This window comes from Amphibalanus amphitrite, unplaced genomic scaffold, assembly GCF_019059575.1.
Source record: "Amphibalanus amphitrite isolate SeventyFive unplaced genomic scaffold, NRLGWU_Aamphi_draft 000264F_arrow, whole genome shotgun sequence".
NCBI lineage: Eukaryota > Metazoa > Arthropoda > Thecostraca > Balanomorpha > Balanidae > Amphibalanus > Amphibalanus amphitrite.
In genome coordinates this window covers 111,813-128,558 of record NW_024881759.1, presented here as the reverse complement: position 1 = coordinate 128,558, position 16,746 = coordinate 111,813, and the positions used below count along the sequence as shown (strand labels likewise).

General features: G+C 51.1%; 1 protein-coding gene across 2 annotated transcripts in view; it reads right to left on the bottom strand.

Moving 5' to 3' along the window:
* The window catches only part of LOC122386840 (inactive tyrosine-protein kinase transmembrane receptor ROR1-like), a 115,865-nt gene that overhangs the window by 80,353 nt on the left and 18,766 nt on the right, over positions 1 to 16,746 (bottom strand). For both annotated transcript variants that reach the window (XM_043376501.1, XM_043376502.1), the window contains exon 2: positions 4,729 to 4,912. In XM_043376501.1, the coding sequence (XP_043232436.1) occupies positions 4,729 to 4,819 (91 nt within the window). In that variant the 5' untranslated portion in view covers positions 4,820 to 4,912. The remainder of the gene's footprint in view (positions 1 to 4,728; positions 4,913 to 16,746) is intronic.

The window sequence follows — 16,746 nt, the reverse complement described above, 5'->3', positions numbered from 1 at the left end:
GCAGGAGGGCCGCAGTCGACCGCCCCAGCCTCGCCGCCGGTCTCCGACGAGCGCGCAGTCTTCAATGGAGCGGCGGGCCTGCTCCGCTGATGGATGGCCGAAAAACGTGCCGCCCCAAATCGGATAAAGTGACACACAAAAGCCAGCTAGCCGGCACGCGATTTTGTGCATTAGGCACCGCGTGGCTGCCGGCGGCCGACCGTTCCGTCCGTGCGCAGCTCCAAAGGCGGACCAAAGTAGTCCATTGAGGTCTGTGGTGACCGCTTTCAAACAGGCACGTCGCCCACGTATGTCGATATTGATTGAGTGCAATAAAGGCGGGATATTGCAATGGTTTGTCGCAGTAACAGCATCACGCTTCATTTGAACTGCCCGAACGTACAACGGGTCGTCCAAACATGAAGGTTGATGCATGTATCGGATAGCTTAGGCCTAATTCAGATTCGGTGGGTATATTCAACGCTCTATACATTTGTTCCAATTCCTCACCATCGCTAACCAGCAAAGCTTTTACGAACACACAGTGGAACGGAGCACAGATGAGTCACGTTCGGCGAAATCCGTCGCTGCAGTGATCTGCTTTCGGAGGACGGTCCGACGGAGAACACTCTACTAACATGCAGCCACCTGCGGAACTTTATATACCGTGGCGGTTGTAGCTACAACCCCAATTTTTAAAAGTACAACCCCAATGGCAAAACTACAACCCCAACATTGGAAAATTAAGAATTAGCCTAAAACACATGAAAATGAACAAAATATGTATCCCTACAGAAGCAGATAATTGAGATATATCAAGAAAGTGAAGATATCAATAAATTAGGACATCTTTTTGAATTCCAGATGCTAAAAACATTGAAAGTTCTATGTTAAGAACATATTATTCCGCTGAGACAGTGAGCAGAGCATGATATAAAAGTCAATCACTTCACACTTCTTAAGCATACTTAGTGAATCATATTGAAAGTGTTCCAAAAAATCTTAACATGTAACATGAAAGTGTGAAGCAAAAAAAAAATCATAACATTCATCATACTTTTGCAGTGGCGAATCCAGCTCAGAGTTTGAGGGGGGGGGGGGAAACCATAACAATTTATCGATTCTTTCCATGCCTCGTCCATAGGCGTAATATTAAAATTATGCCGTTTGGGAGGGGCAAATGCCCATTTTGCCCCCCCCCCCCCCTGGATCCTGATCCGCCACTGTACTTTTGGGTTTTCACACTAAATATTTCATACCTGTGGGCTGTGCTTATCAAAGAGATAAGCATAGATGAAAAGTTTGACACAAAACAGTAAGCTTCAGAAATAAATTAACCTAACAAGCCTCCACCCTATGTAGCATTCAATCGCCATAATCATAATATCAAATACATTTCTTAAGTGAAATATCACTCTGTTCGCAATTTTGTCAGTTGGCACAATACCACCAATCAGCACGAATATTTGGCTAAAATGACGACACTTGAAATCAACGTTGACGACCATAAAAAGTAAAAACCAATACGGTCGTCAAGTTAGATGTAAGTGAATCCTAATCTATAATCTAAGATTCGGAATCAGGTGAGCCCCTACGATTTGGACCAAACTTGGTCAGTGGATAGTACGTAACGTCCTGATTACGATGCACCCAAAATCTAAGCTCGGCCCGCCATATTTACGAAGTTACGGATGTTTGAATTTCAAGGTCATTCGGGAGAGCCCCTACGATTTCCGTCAAAATTTGTGTACGGACACTCTAGATGCTCCTCATTACGAATATCACAAAATTTAAGCTCGGCCCGCCATATTTACGAAGTTACGGAGGCTTGAATTTCAAGGTCATTTGGGTGAGCCCCTGCGATTTCCGTCAAAATTGGTATACGGACATATTACATCCTCCTCATTACAAATATCATAAAAGTTAAGCTCGGCCCGCCATATTTTTGAAGTTACGGATTAACAAAGTTACGGAATTTCAAGGTCATTCGGAGAGCCCCTCCGATTTTCGTCAAAATTTGTATGCGGACACATTACATGCTCCTCATTACGAATATTGTAAAAGCTAAGCTCGGCCCGCACTATTTCAAAAGTTAATGAGGTTTGAAACTCACTGAAATTCAAACCTCAATAACTTTTGAAATAGTGCGGGCCGAGCTTAGCTTTTACGATATTCGTAATGAGGAGCATGTAATGTGTCCGCATACAAATTTTGACGAAAATCGGAGGGGCTCTCCGAATGACCTTGAAATTCCGTAACTTTGTTAATCCGTAACTTCAAAAATATGGCGGGCCGAGCTTAACTTTTATGATATTTGTAATGAGGAGGATGTAATATGTCCGTATACCAATTTTGACGGAAATCGCAGGGGCTCACCCAAATGACCTTGAAATTCAAGCCTCCGTAACTTCGTAAATATGGCAGGCCGAGCTTAAATTTTGTGATATTCGTAATGAGGAGCATCTAGAGTGTCCGTACACAAATTTTGACGGAAATCGTAGGGGCTCTCTTGAATGACCTTGAAATTCAAACACCCGTAACTTCGTAAATATGGCGGGCCGAGCTTAGATTTTGGGTGCATCGTAATCAGGACGTTACGTACTATGCACTGACCAAGTTTGGTCCAAATCGTAGGGGCTCACCTGATTCCGAATCTTAGATTATAGATTAGGATTCACTTACATCTAACTTGACGACCGTAAAACAATCCTGTGCGACAATTAGTGCTGATAATCTTACTGACAGGTTCGCGAACAGAATGCAAACGATGCAAACTATCACATGTAAGCCAGCATGACGCATTTGATACAAATGCAAGGTTTTGGCGACGTCTGTCAAATCAGCAGCAACGAATATCAGCCTCACAGCAGCATATTTCGGGGTCTTTCGATTTGGCTGAAAATCGGTATCCAGGGCCTCCTCGATGCGCTGATTCCGAAAATATGCCTCTTTGGGGTGGTATTTTGCACCGTTAACGAGTTAATGACCAATTAACATTTTAACGGGAAACGGCGGGGTCTTTCGATTAACGATTTAGCTGAAAATCGGTGTACAGGGCCTCCTCGATGCGCTGATTCCGAAAATGTACCTTTTTGGGGTGGTGTTTTGCACCGTAACCGAGTTAACGACCAATTAACATTTTAATGGGAAACGGCGGGTTCTTTCGATTTAGCTGAAAATCGGTATACAGGGCCTCCTTGATGCGCTGATTCCGAAAATGTACCTCTTTGGGGAAGTATTTTGCACCGTTAACGAGTTAACGGCTAATTAACATTTTAACCGGAAACGGCGGGGTCTTTCGATTTAGCTGAAAATTGGTATACAGGGCCTGTTTGATGCGCTGATTCCGAAAATGTACTTCTTTGAGGTAGTATTTTGCACCGTTTACGATTTAACGACCAATTAACATTTTAACGGGAAACGACGGGGTCTTTCGATTTGGCTGAAAATCGGTGTACAGGGCCTCCTCGATGCGCTTATTCCGAAAATGTACCTCTTTGGGGTGGTATTTTGCACCGTTAACGAATTAACGGCCAACTAACATTTTAACGGTAAACGGCGGGGTCTTTCGATTTAGCTGAAAATCGGTGTACGTTCAGTGTCTCAGGGGCAGACAGACAAGCCGCTATGTGTTCCTAGCCATCGTGGCTGTGAAGAGTATGCGTTTTGTTTACGATTCGCCAAACAATGCATAGTACATTTGCTCGTTGAAAAAAAGAAGATCATCTAGTTAATTGAAGTATTCGGTGATATGAAAAGGCTGTGGCATTTATTATTTAGTTTCCTCAGGTTGAGATAACTTAGATCCAGTGTTATCTTCCTTTGCGGCATTGTGTTCGGTATGCTGTCCTCGTTTGCAAAATATCTCATGTCTGATCAGTCACTATTCCGGTTTATACTACCCGTTTCCGTAATAGACGTATTCCAGACGACAGTGGCATTAATATACAAAGATAGACTCGTTTTAAGTTTTTTAGTCTAAAAATAACGTATTCCTGTTTAGGTCTTCGTTGTCAATTGCCACGAGTGGCTTAAATTGTTACTCGTAGGGAAAGAGCCCTGCTCCAATACTGAGTAATGTTTGTGTCAAATGTGGAAAGAAACAAGTATTCATAGGGACTGTGATTTTGGGCGTTTACCTACCGTTTCCGAATCGCCACGACCAGTACCTAGCGGCGGAACACCCTCAATTAAGGGGGGCACTGTCGACTTTTGATCCCATTCTTTCCATGCAACGCCCATAGGGCTAATGTTAAAATGCCAAAATCAAAGGGGGCACGGTTCCCCGGTGCCCTCCCCGTTCCGCCGCCTATGGCCACGACCATGGTGGCGACTGGCGATACCCGAGTGCCTACAACCAGGCACATAGCCAATAGAGGGACGACAGGGTCAGCCGTCTCTCCCTGGAGATGGACCACTTTTTTTTTGTAAATGAAAATGTGGGCCCCTCCCGAAAAATAGTGGGCCGAATCCGGGGACTTTTCGGGTTTTGGTGGGGGTATACCCTGGGCTCCGGCAAACTACAACCCCAATGAAAAACAAAAAGTTCCACCTCTGCATGCAGCTGCCACTGCCACGCGCAACTCGAGCAGTCTGCTCTGCTAGCCTCGAGGCTGAAGACTGCTCTTGCTGTGGCTGTATGTCTATAAAGTTGACTTATAGATCACTGTCCTAGGATCAGTGCTGTGTTATGTGTAATGTATGCACTTGTGTGGGTGAATTTAATAGGGCGGCGGGGGCGCCACTGACCTGATTCAGTCGCTGTAGTCGGCAGCAGCAGTTGGAGGACACAGACGAGCAGCGCCCCTCTCAGCATCGGGCGCCCTGCGCTGCCACCCATCCCGTCTCGGTGGCTGACAGAGGGGCCGGCAGACTGTCAGACTCGTGAGGGGGCGTCCTTCATGGTCACGCCGGTCCCCAGCGGACCACCGACCTGTCGGCAGAGACAGCAGAGGTCAGGTCATGAGATAGGTCAAAGGTCAGGTGACAGATCCGGGGAACAGGGACAGCTCAGGTGATAGATCAGGGGAACAGGGGACAGATCAGACGACAGGTCAGAGGAACAGGGCACTGGTCAGACATGTCAGGCGCAACAAGGGTCAAAACAGACGACAAGCCAGGATCTTTTATACAAGGACAGGTAGCAGGTTATGGGTCAGGGAGCCGGGTAAAATGACAATTCAGCACGGTCAGGTCAGGTGACATGTTAGAGTATTATGCAGTGCAATCAACGAATCAAACAGCGTGCTGTTTAATTCGTTGATTGCACTGCATAATATTGTTATTGGATTGTTATGATCTGCAGAACATAACAATGCCACTCCATCTGTTTACATGTTGCGGTGATGGCACTGAGCAGCTCATAACACCGGGAAAATCTGAATGAGTTAATGGGCGATTTCTATAACACAAAATGTGTTCGTTTATTGCATATAGCTACATGCCTAATAAATGGCACCCAACGATAAACGAGTGACGTCTCAAACAATCCTGCTGTCATCCACAAGCTATGCTTGGCACTGCACAAGCGGTTTCAGCGTTACGGGTTGGTAATCGTTTTGCACTTATATAATATAAGCATGTTAAATAGGGAGCACTTGCGCAAATCAGATACCTCACTGTTTCCGCAAATTGAGAAGAATCTCATCATGCTCTACCATCATTTTGACACTAAACTAATCCTTTCTATCTAATCAATTTCACCCGGGCAACAAATTGTCAAATAATTCAATTTACTACAGGCCAGACTGGTTCAACAAAAATTGGAATTTAATCAAAAGTTGGCCGATCCAATTTCAACACGTAACCTCCAGCTTTTACCTTGTCACGCACGTATGCTAAACCACCAGAATCCTCATTGATTGGAAATTAGAATCCCTAAGAAAGAGTTTGACAACTAAGATTGGACAAAGATCTATCTGGGCAGAATAGCTACGTTGGACAGCGTTACACCTGCATGGCGTTGTAGATTGGCCAGGGATGCAGCAGCATGAGGCTGTGAATTGGACAGGGATGCAGCTGAGCCGGGCTGCAAATTGGACATGGTTCTAGCCGTGCGGCGTTTTAGAGCCATTGTGGGGAGCGGCTGCACGGGCAGGTGCATTAAGTATCACCAATTGCATCATTAATATCTGTCCGCAGGCTGGCGGTCGATCGACCGGGTCAGACAAAAGGTGCCGCCGGCCGCGCCGGGTCGGCCGTGGACGCGCCTGTCACCCCGCCGCTTACGGTTCAGCGCTCCTAAATGCACCGCCCGGCGCTAACACCTAAAAGTGCCGCCCCGCCGCCGTCAGCCACCGGCGCAGCCAGCCGAACAATGCAGAACGCAATGGATTAGTAGCCTGCAACCTGATTAACCCGCGCCCTGCTGGGGGGGGGGTGTTTGAACACCCCCCTTGTGGTTTTTCGCGAATATCTCAAAAACGGCGGCGCGGAGCGCCGCCGTTTTTAGTACACCTTATCATACATCAATTCTACACATGTTGTAAAAATTTCAGACCAAGGTCATTCAAGGTCAGGTCACCAGGTCACTTGAAGTGACCTCACCTCATAAAAAGTTTCAATGTCCGTCATAGCTACAGCGAGTGACCGATCGCTTTGAAGCTTTCAGCGATTGCTAAGAGTAATAGCACGTACAAAATGTATATCTCAGAATTTGGATATCGATGACCTAAGGTCAGGTCAATTTTGCGACCTCCCCATTACCTATAAGTCAATGGGAGAAAATTGAAATGCGCCTCTTTTGGACGAAACACATTATAAACACTCCAAAACACTGAATTACAACTGGTTTAGACACACTGAACATGAAAATGGTGTCCGTGACCCCTGTTTATGCCCTGAGGTCATCTTAGGTCACGAATGGTATCTAACAGTTTTTCGCAAATAACTTTTGATAGAGGCATGCTAGGGCGATGAAAACGCATTAGATGTGTTCAGCTCGACGATACGGATCGACTGATATGCAATATGACCCTTTCAGGTCAGGTCATGACCTTGACCTGAGGTCAAATTTTCAAGTTGACCTTTCAAGGTCAACTTATAGTTCATTCGATGCGTCTTGACGAGAGGAACACGATGCCGGTAAAAGTAAGCTCGTGCAAGGCTTGGGTCAAAAGTTATTGCAGAAAAACTGTTTCCGAAAAAATCGGCTATTTTTGCAGTTTTTGCCCCCTGCAGGCAAAACCGTTGACGTTAGGTCAAATCTGAGAGAATTACTCAGAAAGGGCGTTAATAGGGCTATCGAATGCGCTTTTCCGCGGCGCTGTAGCTCTATTGGTTCCCGAGTTATGCGTTGGCATCTTGGAAATTGTCGACATTCGACCTGGAAATCGGCGAAATTTTGCCTTCAATGACCTCTGGTGACCTGACCTTTGACCTGACCAAAAAATTGACTGAAGTGATTTCGTCATTATTTTTGACGCTCTTTCGAACGCCGCCTTCCGCGTATCGCTACGTGGCCCAGGAGCCGAGTTAGAAGGGGGGGTGTTCAGACACCCCCCCCCCCCCCCAGCAGGGCGTGGAAATCCAGGACCCCCAGCCGGGCGCGGGTTAAAAAGCCACACCAGTCGGGCCCAGCATAGCCAAAACATGCGTAATGTATTATGCACTTGCGCGGTATAAGTCGAAATTGCGAGGCGATGCAAATAAATGATGGCACGGTTATTCATCTGGATTTAGAAGTTTCCTTCTCCCGCTGCTCATGGTTTTGGAACCTTAGAAATCTGTATCTATCTGCTCAGCCTCGAGTCCCTGATACCAGTGTCGTGTCAACTTTCTGTTAAATATAGAAAGAAGGAGCTTTCGCGGAGGAATAACTCAGGACCGTTTCGGATCGGCGAGTTCTCACGATTAGAATATCGCGCGAGTATCCTGTGTTTCGGTCGTTCCCACGACTACGGCCGTTTGTGGGAAATCAGTCGCCGGGCGGACTGTGAAAGGAAGCCAGCCGTAGAGCCACGGAGCGGCCGCCGTGACACGCTATCACGGGGCAGACTGGCTGCCAGCACGGAGCTGCTCCACTCGTGTTATAGGCACTGCACCGCTGCACAGTGTCGGAGGCCGTGGGCTGCCGGAAACCCGGATCCCACGGAGCTCGGTTTGAGCGCAGCCAGCCGAGTCATTGTAATGGTATACGGTGAAGCGTGACAGCCTCGATACATACGAGCACAAATGATGCCTGTCCGACATTATGAAGTGGAGGGGCGCTGAACTGTGCAATATCTAATAATAGAGTCTCTACAAAGTACTCTGATCCTCAAAAATCAGTACAGTACATCAGTACAGTGGGTTCTGACATCCGGTGGCAGTCGCCGGCAGCGCCATCAAGAACCTGTATACAGCAAACGAAAAACGGTTTTAGGAAAGGCATCGGCTTAACTGAATGGCGGGGGCATGGCTACAAAAACTTTCTAAAGACGATTGCCTGGCTGCAAACTGAGTAAGTATATAAGGATTGACGGGATCGGTATTGGGTGTCTGTCTAGTTGGGGCAACACACCTCTGGGCCTGGTTTGCAGACTGATCAGGATGTGACAGGCTTGTGTAAGTGATGCAGACACAATGTGACGGGCGTAAGCGTTTCCATCCAGACAATATATGACAGACGTCTGTCAGTCTGTGTGTGGTTTACAAATTGTTTGTGACTGCGTGAATTTAAGACGGTAAGTGAAAATTGCTTCGGTGGATAACAGAAGTGTATGACAGTCGTCTGGGCGTGGTTTACAGACTATATGACAGAGGTCTGTGTATGGTCTGGACACAATGTCACGGACATCCGTTCGTGCTTTTCCAGTCAGTGCGTGGCACGCGTTGGTATGCCGTTGACAGGCGGTATGACGGGTCTCGTGCCTACGTGACAGCATGTGACACATGTCACACAGCTGCATAGCTGACTGGCAGCTGTCATACGTGACGGCTGAGTCTGCGTGCATACACCTCGTGGATGACGGCGCGTCGCTGTCAGTTTACCGCTCGCAGCTGCCGGGTGCAGTCTAAGTCTGTTATTCTAGGTATTACCTGACCGTGGTAGTGTGACAGCCCCGCCCCATAATAGGCTGGGCTAGTGGAGCCCGGGTTGTGGACGGCGCACGCCCGTTATCCATTAGACCTTTTAGACAGGCTTACATTCAGCCGCGCTGATGGGCCAGCCATCCGTGGCCTGTCCGTCACTCTCCCCTCCCCCTCCCCCCTTCCGCTGCGCCGTCGTGTCAGCTCCCGTTGTCAGTCCGTTATTTCGCAACTCGGCTGCATTAGAGCGCGGCGTGGACCCGCCTTGTCCGTCCGTCCGTCTCGCCGACTGCTCACCGCGTCCACCAGCTCGTGCGGCCCACTCCCGGCGGCCAATTTATGTCCCCTGTTAGACCGACTCGGCCACCGACTCCCCTGCAGCGGGGGTTTGTGCGAACCTGCGTTATCAAAGCAAACAGCCGGGCCGGACAGGCGGCACTCGGCCGTGGGTAGCGCGTCCGACAATACACAGACAGACCGGATAGTGAGTAGAGAGGCCGGGGTGGGCAGGACGCCGAGCGGTAGCTCTCTGCCTGTCTAACCCGCCTGATCACTGAGCAGCGAAGGTGCGGATGCACATTGCACATTGTTCTGACGTGCACAGGGAACGACAGGGAGCCGGGAGACAGAAGAGTCAGCTATGATTGAGCACAGACAAGGAACCATGCCTCCTGCTCGTACCATGCGGCGAACCGTGTGCCCTCGTTGTCAGTCAAGGGTGCCCCACTTCTGCCCGCGGGGAACCAATCACTGCAACTGGTGCCAATCAGGACATGTTAAGACGACAACAGCCTGCGAGTCGGCTACTGCAGCACCCTCAAGATCGGCGGATGACACTGGGTATACATACCTACGAACGATTAAAGAGCGCCAAGGAGCCACTTGCCATTATTTAATGCTGCATTGTACCAATTATTCGTATTTACGTTGGTTGCACGAGTATTTATAGTCCTTTATGTAGTGTTTATCAGCACTTAGCATTTCAGAGCTGCGAGAGAGCATAAATAGAATATTATCTGCTCCCGGCAAATCGAGATGACCACTGACCTACCATTGGGCTACTTTCCTTTCTGGGCCTCCTCTCACAGCCTAGCTGACTGCTGATGCTTTCATACCCGCCATTATGCATATTTTAACCAACATTAAGATCACTGATCAGCAGCAATTTGTGAATATTGATAAGGAAATTAAAGCGAACATGATGGAGACGCCATGACTTAGAAGTGGAATGGGATCGCCGGGTCCTTTATCGTTGACATTAAATTTTCTAGTTGATTATAGTCGCCAGGGCTTTCATAGAAACTGACTCGACTGCTAATTTACCTGGTGTCCTTGTTTGAGTTTGCAGAATAGCAGCTTGTCGGTAATAGAGCAGTGTGCAAAAATAGACTAGTTATCAGACCATAGTCACTTTGCAGCCTACAGCATGGCTCAGATCAGCGCGAACCATTTCGCTCACATTCGGAGCCCCCACCCAGCCCTCCAGCAGCCCGCTTCTGATCACCCCGGGCCCTGGGGCGCTCGTTCTGACTGTCCGCGCAGCAGCGCGAGTTCACACACCGCTCTGTCGCCGCCGGCTGTCCGCTTCCCAGAAGCCGAGCTGGACCGCCGCCGGCTCCGGACGTCGTGTTCAGTTCACAGCTCGGCCGGCGGCGCTGGGCCGCTCCGGTAGCGCGCGCCACGGCTGGGTCAATACGCGCGCCGGCCCATATCGGCACGAGGTGCGAGCCACTGGCGTCGTTCAACTCGATGAGCCTCTTCAGAAGGCCGGTGTGTGGCCGGTAGCGCTTTGTCCGAGCCCACCGGAGGGCTGACACTACGTGAGAAAGGCCGAGCGGGCTCACACCGACCGGTCGCCATCCCCTCCCCGGCCGCCTCGTTCGGGCAGCGGCACCGCCCAAGGCCGCTTGGTGTGGCGTCCGACACGCCTCGCACCTGAACGCCGGCGACACGGAGCTAGTTTGGAGACGAGACGAGACGGGTCTGTTTGCCGAATATGTACACCGCGTCATGTAGCAGGATCGGGAGGGCCATGTGATTTGGTGAGCCAAATATCGCTCGACCAGCCGTCGACCGAGCGATGATGATGATGATGATTGGATGCTTAGAGAATAGAGAGCCGTGTGATAAATGATTGGGTGTTATTTAGGTGTTTGTTTAGAGACTACAGTAATTACCAGATCCACGAACAAGCTGACTCGTCGTGCGGTTAAGCCTCAGAGCTTAATAGGCACCGATGGCAATTATACTTCCATGAACGTTTGCAGAAGGCCATTGTCATCTGGCCTCATTGAAGGTATGATAAAGATTGAGGTGACAACTGACAGTCTCAGTCTCAGGCTCGCGTCACACTTATTTGCTATTTTTGCCAGCATGGGTCTAAATTTTGGCACGCACAAAGAGCTAAATGCTACCGGGCGCCAACAGTACACCAAGCGACCGTCAATAGTGGACCATCGCCATCAGTGAACCGAGCCATGCACCATTGGACCAAGAGTTTTCAAAAGACCGAGCGTCATCATCTGAACCGAGCGCTGACAGTGGAGAGGGCGTTCGCAGATGGTTTCGCTGTCACCAGTGGGCCGAGTACCGACAGCCGCCGCCCACATCCCGTCTATAGTGATAAATGAATAGGGATGATTGTGGGCAGCCGCAGGCGCTGGACGACGAATCGACGCGCTTTCAGCCGCAGCAAATGCCGGATAATTTTTCCAGAGTCGCCCGCAAAGCCGCCAACATGGGAAATGTGACGCGTAATTGGCCGCAATCAGCACAAATCGCGGATAATTTCCACGATGTAGCAGCGGAGGAGACAGCGCGAATGGCATATAATTTCGGCGTGTGGCGGAGCAGAGCAGCTGAGCGCCGGTCGAGCTGCACCAGTTGGCAGCGCGCGGCCACCGCAGCGGTGAGAAATGGTCCTCAGTGTTTAGTGTGATCCGGGTCCATTGATCACACAGAGTTGAGGTGGCCAGCCGGACGAATCCCCGACACACCCTCTCATTGGAACGGACCATCTTCACCGGCGCAACTCCACCAAGCGAGCGACTCTGCGCCTGGTGCTGCCCACCGCCGTGTATCAGGGAAGGGAACGTGACTGGCACTCGCCGGCGGCCGTGCAAAGGGCTGTACGACACGACCTCTGGGCACGCTTCCCGGCCCTCCTACCAGCGGACGGACGCGATTCATAAAGCCGTTCGCTGTCCGCCGTTAGTGACGCCCGCAGCCTGCCAGTCCGGGCGGTTCCCATACATACGGTGCACATCCAGAGGTGCGCTGTCGACATCACGGCATCTACGGGAGGCGGCAGTCGGCGGCCGGAGAACCAGAAGACGTGCCGGAGTCTGCTGGTAGTCGTGACAGGCCGCTGAGCAGAGCGAGCAGCTGAGGACGGCCCGTCGCTAACGTTGAGGAGGAAGCGACACCTGAACCGACAGACGGCTGACGGCCGACACGAGCCGACACGAGCCGTCGTTCGGCCGGCGCCGGCCGGCTCAGACGCCGGCGGCGCGCAGAGAGACGACTGACGGACGGCGCCGCCCCTGCACGGCTAATTGCTGTTTGCCGGCGCCGCGGCGTCCGCCGCCGGATGCCGGTCGGCTCCAGCGCACACGGCGGAGCTGATGGCGCCTGCCGGTGGCCGGGGGCGGTGGCTCGTGACCGTGCGCCGCAGCGCCGGAAGGGGTAAGGACAAAACAGCAGATCAGTCATCCCCTGTCGGCTCTGAGAGAGCCGCAGCCGTCGGGAGAGTCGCAGGCAAGGGGCCTCGCGAGCCAGCGCCGCAGTTCCCAAGCAGCTGGAACCCCGCGTTGAGCTCAGCTTACTCTTTGGCATGACTTCCAGTCGCCAGAAGTCAATTGCAATAAGAACCGGCCGTTCTTTGTTGAATAAGAACATCGAAAATCTCCTGACCATTCGTACAGAACACTGACGTCCCTATGACTGGCCCACGACACTCACGATCCATGACGCTGCGCATCTCCCTCACACCAGCAGCGGTCAAACCGGGCCAGGACCTCATCGGCAGAGCCTCGTCAAAAGTCTGGTCTGGCCACCGGTCTGTTCATCGCGGCGTTTCTCGGAACAGTTCTCCCTGCAGCCCTCGCCGCTCTGATAGAAAATCACCTCATCGCTCAGAGCGACGGCTTTGTCGGAGAGTTCGGCCGGCGCAGCTCGGCCGGCAGAAATTGTCACTGCCAGGACACGATATCAGAGATTGTCACCAAAATAAAACGACGGGCGAGGTTGTCACTGACATAAAACAAAGCCCGAGATTGTCACTGACAGAACGTTGAGCACGATATCGGATATTGTTACAGGTAGAACATATTATCCAAGATTGTAGTCATCGAAGACGGTGTCGAAAATTATGAGTAGTCATAATCAGAGAATATCTAACCTGGGCTCCCCGGCGTCACTCGTCAGAGACAGCAGCCAGCGAGGCGGTGGCTTCTTGCACCTCAACTCCCTCCCTCCCCCTCCACCGACCCCAGAGCAGCACCCCTGGGATAGCTGCAAAGGTCATCAGCGTGTGGGTCTCATCCATCTGAGTCTGGCGGCGGCTGCTGCCGAGATGTCGAGGGAGTACGGGAACCACCAAGAGGTCGAGGCGTGGTCGTCGTCCCCTGGGGCTAGCACTATCCACAGCGGTTCGGTGCCGGCGCCATTTCGTGTGCGACGAAAAAGAGTCAAGTGCAGCTGGCCGAACAGCCGTGAAGGGATATCTCGTGACAGCACTAAAATGCATTGGAGCGATGCATTGGATGCATTGGATGCAATGCATTGGATGAATTGGATGTAATGCATTGGACATGCATGTATGTCCCAGCGAATGAGACGGGCACTTCGTGAATCGTGATGCCCAATGCAATGCTGGGCAATTCATGTGGTAACGCCTTTGCGGTTCGCAGGTCATGCGTCTAAATTTACAATTCGGCACTAGACAGGAGTTCAGCTCAGAAACACGGTCACGTGCCCGTCCTGTCAGCGGGAGCACAGAGTCACGTGGTCGGGTTCCTGGTAATAGTTCAGGTTAGATTAGCTTCGGTCGATCACGGGTCGACGTGCGCCGCAGAGCGACTTTCCAAGTGGTACGGGTGATGGAGCGTCATGGCCGGCGTGCTGTGCCCGCGCGCAGGTATACGGCGGGGAGCACTGGGCAGCGCGATACAGCTTAGACTGCAGTTGGTTGTGAGCTGAAACAGCACAATACAAAACATAGTTGGCCGACCGTAAAGAGCTCAATCAGTCCAAGACAGCACAACTTAGCTAAAATTCAATTTAACCACTTGGATAGCAGCCTATACATCACAATCAGCTAGGGAGCACAACATACCTGACGGCGTTAGTCGAGGATTGAACTAGCACAGCACAATAAATTGTGCCGCAACTAGCAGACCGCATGCTATCCGTGGCAGGACCATCATTGTCTGTGGGCGGTGCACCCACACGTGCGACAGCCAGCGGCCGCACACAGTCACTCTACCTGACGCTGCGAGTGCGACTGACGTAAGTCCAGCGTCGCCTTTTTGCTGAGGACTTTTTTAGGGACGTGGTTCAGCACCGTTTTCCTGCAGAGGCGCGCTGCATCGCCGCGTCGTGCGCTCGTGACGCGTCATGGCTCAGTCAGGGTGCTGCCAACCATAATCCTGTCCGGAATCCTGTGTCCTTTTCTCGTATCTAGGCGTCAGTGCTCACAACTGTAGTAAGTAGCCCATTACTGCTGCTGGCATGCTTCGTTGAAGCTGGAGCAACTGAGAATGTCGTTGACTTGTTGGGACCCATCTTGCCTGCGATATTTAGGATTCGCTAAACGGCCTACGGCCACCGAGGGGCAGGCCCTCGGTCAATAGCCAGGCAACACCATGCAGATGATAAGCCGACCCACAGCGCTGCTAATCTATAGCTGCCGCGATGAAACGTTCGGTGCTATCCAATATTCCGGCCATGGCACTCCCGAGGGAACGGGCTCATGACAGACAAGAGGATTAGCTCTTTTAGAGGGGACTGTGGAAGTTAAATTGCCTTTCGTGACCGTCAGAAAAGCACACGTGATGTGAGGTGGGTGATTAAAAATGTGTACATACTTCACTTAATACATGACACAATGTCTTAAATGTGCTAAATGCAAGGTTCATGACTAAAATGATTCGTAACGCATGGCATGTATCCACCTCTTAGTTTTCATAATTTATTTGTCCCAGTGCCACCGTCACATATGGATGGTCCACCAGATTCCACCATTCCATGGAATACTCAGTCGCCAATGTTCACAAACACAAGACACGAACGTATGCGGCGCCGCGAGGGGACGGAACCTCGACAATCACCAGCTCAGTAATGACCTATTCGGTACGTCAACGTCTCGCCAGTCCAGTGCATGAACAGTCCATGGCAGAACACTTGACCGGTCCAGTACCTGACCAATTCAAAAAGCTAGTGCGTCGCCCAGTCTCAGAGCTGCTCGACTCGATCGGTACCTGTGGCTGGTCTCAGTTGGCTTCCACCGTTCCCTCCCTCCCAAATTACCGCAATTACCAGGCCACAAAGGAAGTCGCGACTTGGCGGTCGAGAAAAACTACTCACCGGCTGCAGGGGCAGCGTTCCCGACCTTTGGCGGTGGGATGCGCAGGGGCAGCTGGCAAACGCAGGGCCGCGGGCTGACGCACGGGGAAGCGGAGGAAGAGGGTGACGGTCGGGAAATGGACGGGAGGGGGTGATTGCTGAGGGGTGGGGGAGTGAGGTGAGGTAACTACCGGGAAAGAACTGAGAACGTAATTTGACTGTGAACCAACCAATTTTAGACCAATATGGAGACGAGGAGAACAGCTATCTTACAGCAGAAGATAAATCAATGTGCCATTTCACATACACCAGCTATAGGAACTTTTGATGCCAAGAAAAGATTCCCTCATCATATTCCCCACATGTGTGATCCGTATTGACAACAGCAATTGACATGCATAACGGATGATTTCTGTTTATGCTCTGATTTGCGATTCCAGCCTCAATGAGTGCGTCGAATATGTGTTACATGCCACGGCAGATTACCCAATTTACAGGTGCAATCTCTAATCATTCTATAAATAGGCCCGCTCTCCGCAAATCTTCGTCAAATTGCCTGCAACATAACTTGCGAATAAAGCAATAAAACCTGTTAAGTGGACCAAGCTGCTGTTACGTTCCACGCTGCGTGCGTAGGAACAGTTTCATTCTGTAAGAGCCAAGTAATGATGATAAGATCTGGCATATGTTGAGAGGTCCAGTCCGGTGCAACAGGTCCCCTTTCCGACACGGATGCTAGCGTCCACCGGCGCGATGATGGATGACAGCCATTTCTTTAGCAAACGGCTCAGCCCGCCGCCGCCGTACGCTCGGCACGGCAGCCGCCGTGAGCCGACTGTAAACAAACGGACAGGACCGGGTGGGCCACTCAGGTGGGTCGCCCCCCTCCCCCCCCCCCCCCGACCAACAGGTGAAACAATTCACCCAGTGTCTGATACAATACATCTGGCTGCGGCCCTTCCTGCTGCTTCGCGCTGGTAGGTCGCTGCAATTAATCAACACTTGATTAATTAAACGTCATGTTAAGGGGTCGCTATCGCTCTGAAATGCAGAATCCTCCCACCACCAGCACGCCACAGGTTTAATTACAGCGCTGATTAATTGTGGCCGGGATGATTGGAGCGGAGTGCAGCGGTGTGACTGTCTGTCGCGCCACGGAGGGCAGGGCGCGTCCGACCGGCACCGGGGCTCGGC